Raw genomic sequence first — 7,380 nt, forward strand, 5'->3', positions numbered from 1 at the left:
ACTTTTGTATGTGTAATGTTTACTGTTAATTTTTATTGTTTATTTCACTTTTGTATATTATCTACCTCACTTGCTTTGGCAATGTTAACACGTGTTTCCCATGCCAATAAAGCCCCTTGAATTGAATTGAAGGAGGGAAGAGATGAAAAGATATGAAAAGATGGGGGAGAAAATAGAACAGATAGAGAGAAACAGAGGACAAAACATGTAACATTTACATCTGACCAGTAAGCCCTTGAAATGAAGAAAAACATCAAGACACTTGAGAGAGAGAGAGAGAGAGAGAGAGAGAGAGAGCGAGAGAGAGAGCGAAATAAAGTGTGGAGCGCGGTTGAAAGAGCTCTGTTCTCCATCTCGAGGCATTTTCCCCCCGCCTATCTGCCTCCCCAACGACGTCATCCGAGCGAGCGAGAGAGAAAGAGCGAGGAGGAGAGAAAGAGCCAGAGAGAGAGAGAGAAGGTGGGCAGAACAGTTCCCAGGCACTGCCGCGTTCTTAAATCGCTCATGAAAAGCTTGAGTTATGCTCAATCGTTCCACTTCACCTACACAATTTATGTGCCACTCGGATAGTGTAGCGCCTCTCCTGAAAAGGCATTCATAAATCTGACCCTGTTTTTCTCTCTTTCTCTCTTTCAGCGCTCTTGACTTTCTCTAACTCTCGTCTTTCTATCATTCTCTTTTCTGTGGTGGTGTATGTCTGTTTTGGACGTTCTTTCTTATGTACCAGAAGATACATCTTAGTCACATGACTGTCTTCGGGTTGTCACACAGCCGAATGTGATCACACTCTCATATATCTCTCTATTTCACTCGCGCAAAAATACACGCACAGCATATGTTTCTCTCTCTCTCTCACACACACACACACACACACACACACACACACACACACACACACACACACACACACACACACACACACATAGTTCAGGAGTCTTTCTTTCCTTACTCCTACATGTTGAGGCCAATAAGGTCACATAATATGATGGAGCGAGAATACAATCACGGTAAAGTCCTTCCAATCCTAGTTGCAGATTAATTTCAAGGTCAGTCACATCCACCTTCTCGTTGACATTACATTGCTGTAGTGGAGTGGAGACATATGCGAGGATATGAGCTCTGTCAGGACGTTTAGCTAGACCTTTTTGACATGAGCGGTGTACTCACCTTGAAGCTGCAAGGTTGCTGGATCAAGCATCACTTAATTAAGCAGTTACCCCTAAATCACTACATTAACAACAGAGTAATGATTACTGTTTAATTACAGTTGTTCCTTTCTCAGCTGACCAATTGAATGGCTAATATGCATTCTGAATTAAGAATTTTCTGATTCAGTAATTTTCCAACCAATTCGGCATAGTGTCACCCTTGAGACTCAATTAGAGTCGCTGTGCACCGATTATGCCCTTTTTAGACAACATGACTCTGCGGTACTTTGAAGGAGAGAATACGAGAAGGCATTATTACAAATAGCCTAACTACCATACTCCGCTCATGTCTACTAGCCTACTATAGCCTAGTATACAAGCGCCAGGGCGCTGGACAGAGTGCTGTGTGAACGGTCAATGAGGTCCTTCCCTATCCATGGCATCAGATTAAAAAAATATTTTAAAAAGCAGGTAAAAAATACACCTTATGGAACAACGGGGACTGTGAAGAGACACACACAAAGGTACAGACACATGCACATGCACACATTGTGACATTGTTGTATGTATTAAACATTTTGTATCGTAGATATGTAGTGGTGTAATAATGTATTGTTTTATATTTTGCTTTATATGAAATGTAAGTGCTTTAATATGTTTGGACCCCTTGGCAGCAGCTAATGTGGATCCCTAATAAATACAAATACAAATAGCTGCCTCATTTGCAGCACACACACCCTCCAATTATTGACGATAAATGGATAGTTAGTCAAATAGATGATATGCTGTTTTACCAAGGTTGGTGATGGCATAAATAAACTGCAACCCTTGAAACCCCTTTAAACTAAAATGCTGGTAACTTCCAAGGGGCTCGACAACATATTTTGTAGCCTGTAGGCTGCTGTCTGAAATGCATCAAACATCAAGAAAGCTTCTGTTGAATTATTAATTTCATGAATGTCTCTTATTTTCAAAAAAATCCATTGCACAGCTTTCGTTCAAATAGTAAAGAAACAGCTGAAAATCCTTCCGGAAATCAACGATCGCGTCTATCGATGCCCCACTATACAGAATCACAATCTGTAAGCAAGTTTTCGTTATCACTTACCTTTTCCAGCGAGAATGCAGGACAGCCCCAGAACCACCCAAACCAGCGCAAATGGCACTCCAAGCATCTCCATGATGGGAGAACGAATTCGACCAACACAAGACGATCTCTCTCACACACACTTGATATTACCTTACTTTCTTTCAACGTCTGTTCGACACACCTTCTCAATGGGAAGTAAGCGGGGAACTGAAGCTGACTGCGAGAGACAGAAAGCGTGCTGTGCCAGTCAACAGTCTACTAGGTGGAGCGATGGTTTGGCGTGGCTGGCTGAGCCGTTGATATTGGGAGGGGACGGGACACATATTTCAGCGCGCCCCGGGACTAGACTGCTACGTCACACTGTGAAAAATATAACGAGCTTCATATAGCCTAATTGATCTGCTTATAATGTGTTCGACTTGATTAGCCTATCAATTCAGTCTGTTTATCATCACCAGCATTTACATTTAATCAAAATATTGTATTAATTGAATAGATTGCATTCTAGTGCGGCATAATGTAAGAGTAGGAGTCTTTGAGTCGCTTATGAAGTTGCTTACAACAGTAGCCTATACTATAAACTACAATGACCACAAAGCAATACATCATCTCCTATCAATCATATGTTACTTTTGCTGTTATGAAACCATAACGAAACTACTGCAAAGGCACAGCTCTGTGTAGGCTATTGTACAATTCCATCAATAGCCTGACAAAGGCTTAAAACCTATGGTACATCTGTGCCCCCTCCAGATTGAACTCTTCCAAATGAAGTAACCCTGTAGCAATATGTCTGATTTCTCTCTTATTCTATTCACAACATTCCCTGCCTCTGTTGTGTGTGGTGAGGATTAGTGTCTGTGTGTGTGTGTGTTTGTGTGTGTGTGTTAAGCCCTGCGGTGTTGCCTCATGCTGTCTGGGGACAGGGGGAGAAGGAAGAAAGTCCCTAGAGTCAGAGACACAGAGGAAAATAACTGGTTACACCAATGTACTTGTGTGTGTTTGCCTCATTAGAGTGGGTGTGATGAGCGGTGGGGTGTAGGAGAGGAGACAGTAAACTGGTGTTTGTGTGTGTGTTATTGTGTGTGTGGTAAAACCAATGTAACTTAACCCTAGAGAATGTTGCAGAATGCCCATTCCTATCAGTGAAAGGTTGCTTCACATTAATCAGAGTGGTCAAACAATATACCGGGGCGCTCAAGTAGTGGTTGAAGGCTGTGTAGCTCCACACAAGGTGGTCTTTGAACATTGTATTGCACTTATGAAGACAAAAAAGAAGGCTTTTGTAAGAACCGACACCGGAGATGAGAAGCAGGTACGGAGAGTGAACATTTAATATAGCACAGACATGAAACAGGTCAGGAATAGCTTCAGAACCGGGTAACAAAATGACAAACGACAATTAATGCTGAAGCGGGGAACAGAGCTGGGGAACAGACAGATATAGGGGAGGAAATAACGCAAGTGATTGAGTCCAGGTGAGTGCAATGAATCGCTGATGCGCGTGACGAGAGGAGCAGGTGTGCGTAATGATGGTGGCAGGAGTGCGTAGTGCTGGGCAAGGGAGGGAGAGCGGGAGAAGGCGTGACAGCTTTTATCATCTTAGCTTTTCTGTACAGATTTGTTGGGGAGATCTGTGGCACTGTGTTGTGTGACATAACTGCACATTTTAGGGTGGACTTTTATTGTCCCCAGCACAAGGTGCACCTCTGTAATGATCATGCTGTTTAATCAGCTCTTGATATGCCACACCTGTTAGGTGGATGGATTATCTTGGCAAAGGAGAAATGCTCACTAACATGGACGTAAACAAATTTGTACACAAAATCAGCTTTTTGTGCATGTTGAACATTTCTGAGATCTTTTATTTTAGCTCATGAAACATGGGACCAACAATTTACATGTTGCGTTTATATTTTGTTCAGCAAAATATATTTGATTAGAAAAACTTTTATGTCATCAATGAGGCAATTCATATCGTAGTATTCACATTACATACAGATTAAATTATATAAAATATATGGAAGATATCATATCTAACATTATCTCTCTATTGCCTCTGTATCTGAAAGTAGTATTTTTACACAGCCTACATGATATGCATGGCATCTGAAGGCATTTCATTACATTTATGAAGGAGGGGCTATGGAAAATAATGGACGACGTGGAAGATGTGTGCCTTGACGTGCAGTGGAGTGGAGCTTACCTTACACTAAGTTGTATTATTTTCCATAGTATGCAAAGTTCCCTGAGGTGATTATATCACTTATACCATGGCTATAATTGTAACACACACACCTTCTGGTAGAAATGTGTTCTGAATTTGCTAGCAAAAGTAGATAGCTAGCAAAAACAAGAACTCACAGTCTCAATTCAGCATTCAACGTCTGTCCAGGTGGAGGATTAAGTTTAGGCATTCATTCACACTGGTTCAGTTAAGGGTGAATGTTTGGGAAAGTGTCACAACTTCCGCTGAAGTTGGTCCCTCTCCTTGTTCGGGCGATGTTTGGCGGTCGACGTCACCGACCTTCTAGCCATCAGTGATCCATTTTTCATTTTCCATTGGTTTTGTCTTGTCATCCATCACACCTGGTTCCAATCCTTGTCGGTGATTGTTTGTTGTATGTATAGTTATGTTCTGGTGTGCGACGGTTTCCTCTTATTTTATTTTGTATATGTTGGTTTCCGGAGTTTTTTAAATGTTTATTAAACTGCTTTGTTTATACCAAGTTCACTCTCCTGCACCTGACTTCCCTGCCACCAGCACACACCTATTACAGGGTAAAAACAGAAAAACCACAAACGATTACCAAGCACTGGGATTGCACCAGCGATCCTCTGAGCCGTAGCTAGCGGCTTGCTTGGGTGGTGTTAAACCAGCGATCCTCTGAGCCGTAGCTGGCGGCTTGCTTGGGTGGTGTTCAACCAGCGATCCTCTGAGCCGTAGCTGGCGGCTTGCTTGGGTGGTGTTAAACCAGCGATCCTCTGAGCCGTAGCTGGCGGCTTGCTTGGGTGGTGTTCAACCAGCGATCCTCTGAGCCGTAGCTCGCGGCTTGCTTGGGTGGTGTTAAACCACGAGCTACGAGCTTGCACACACTGCCCACTGTTTGTCTTTACTGAGACGTGGTTAAGAAAGAGTGTTTTGAACACTGATGTTAACTTTTCTGGTTCTAACCTTTTTCGGCAAGACAGATCTTCCAACGGTGGTGGAGTGGCAATCTTTTCAAGGATTACCTTCAGTGTTTGGTTGTCTCCACCAAGTCTGTCCCCAAACAATTTCATGGTTTTACTTATTAAACTTTCAAATAACTCTTTGTTGACTGTTGCTGGCCACCATCAGTACAGGCCTGTACCCTAAATGCCATAAGCTCTCTCCTGGCCCCTTACACTCAGTCTGAATTTGTCATGCTAGGTGACCTAAACTGGGACATGCATAAACCACCTGATCAAGTCTTAAAGCAATGGGACTCTCTAAATCTTTCTCAGATTATTACCAATCCCACAATACATGACTCCAAACATCCAGAAAATGCTACTCTCCTTTATGTTATCCTCACAAATAGTCCTGATAGGTATCAGTCTGGTGTTTTATGTAATGACCTTAGTGATCACTGTTTTACAACCTGTGTTCATAATGGCTGCTCAGTGAAACGACCTGTCCTGATTTGTCATAGACACTTGCTAAAAAACTTTATTGAGCAAGCCTTCCTTCATGAACTGGCCTCTGTAAAATGGTATAGAATCAGCTTGATCCCCTCTGTCGAAGACGCTTGGACCTTATTTTTTTAAACAATTTTTAGTGGTATCGTGAACAAATACGAGCCCATAAAGAAAATAAGAATTAAAAACGGGTTCAGCCCCTGGTTCGACCATGATCTGGCAGAGTTACTCCAGTTCAAGAATTTCATTTGGCAAATGGCTCTGCACACGCATACTCAGGCTGACTGGCTTTTGTTCAGGGAAATGAGAAAGAAGGCTATCCGGAAGGCTAAAGTTAGTTACTTTAAGGAGAAGTTCTCTCTCTCTCTGTGGGTCTAATCCCAAGAAGTTCTGGGAAACGGTTAAAGACCTGGGGAATAAAGCCTCTTCCTCACAGCTGCTCATGTCCCTTAATGTTGATGATGTGGTTGTTACTGACAAGGAGCACATGGCTGAGCCCTTTAATCACCATTTCATTAAGTCAGGATTCCTATTTGACTCTGCCATGACTCCTTGCCCATCCAACATTTCCTCATCTCCCAGCCCTTCTAATGCGACTATCCCCGATGCTCCTCCCTCTGCGGTTCCCATTGCTTGGAAGGCAGCCACGGTACATCCTTTATTTAAAGGGGGAGATCAAGCTGATCCTACCTGGTATAGGCCAATTCCTATTTTGCCCTGTTTATCAAAAGGTTTTGGAAAAACTTGTCAATAATCAACTGACTGGCTTTCTTGATGTCTATAGTATTCTCTCGGGTGTGCGATCTGGTTTCCGTTCAGGTTGCGTCACTGCAACCTTAAAGGTTTTAAATAAAGTCACCATTGCCCTTGATTCTAAGCAATGTTGTGCTGCTATTTTTATTGACTAAAGCTTTTGATACGGTAGAGCATTACATTCTTGTGGGCCGGCTAAGGAGTATTGGTGTCTCTGAGGGATCTTTGGCCTGGTTTGCCAACTACCTCTCTCAAAGAGTGCTGTGAATAAAGTCAGAACATCTGCGGTCTCAGCCACTGCTTGTCACCAAGGGAGTACCCCAAGGCTCGATCATAGGCCCCACACTTCTCAATTTACATCAACAACATAGCTCAAGCAATAGGAAGCTCTCGCATCCATTTATATGCAGATGATACAGTCTTATACTCAGCTAGCCCCTCCCCAGATTTTGTGTTAAACGCTCTACAACAAAGCTTTCTTAGTGTCCAACAAGCTTTCTCTGCCTTAACCTTCTTCTGAACACCTCCAAAATTAAGGTCATGTGGTTTTGTAAGAAGAATCACCCTCATCCTACCTCTGAGGGTTTAGAGCTTGAGGTAGTCCCCTCATACAAGTACTTGGGAGTATGGCTAGATGGTACACTGTCCTTCTCTCAGCACATATCAAAGCTACAGGCTAAGGTTAAATCTAGACTTGGTTTTCTCTATCATAATCGCTCCTCTTTCACC

The 7,380-nt window shown here is 42.7% G+C and overlaps 1 protein-coding gene across 1 annotated transcript in view; it reads right to left on the minus strand.

Moving 5' to 3' along the window:
* The window catches only part of LOC135558539 (calsyntenin-2-like), a 284,886-nt gene extending 282,373 nt beyond the window's left edge, over positions 1-2,513 (minus strand). The window contains exon 1 of the mRNA XM_064992412.1: positions 2,257-2,513. Within this exon, the coding sequence (XP_064848484.1) occupies positions 2,257-2,329 (73 nt within the window). The 5' untranslated portion in view covers positions 2,330-2,513. The remainder of the gene's footprint in view (positions 1-2,256) is intronic.
* Positions 2,514-7,380: the final 4,867 nt, after the last annotated feature.

Source organism: Oncorhynchus masou, chromosome 17, assembly GCF_036934945.1.
Source record: "Oncorhynchus masou masou isolate Uvic2021 chromosome 17, UVic_Omas_1.1, whole genome shotgun sequence".
Classification (NCBI taxonomy): domain Eukaryota; kingdom Metazoa; phylum Chordata; class Actinopteri; order Salmoniformes; family Salmonidae; genus Oncorhynchus; species Oncorhynchus masou.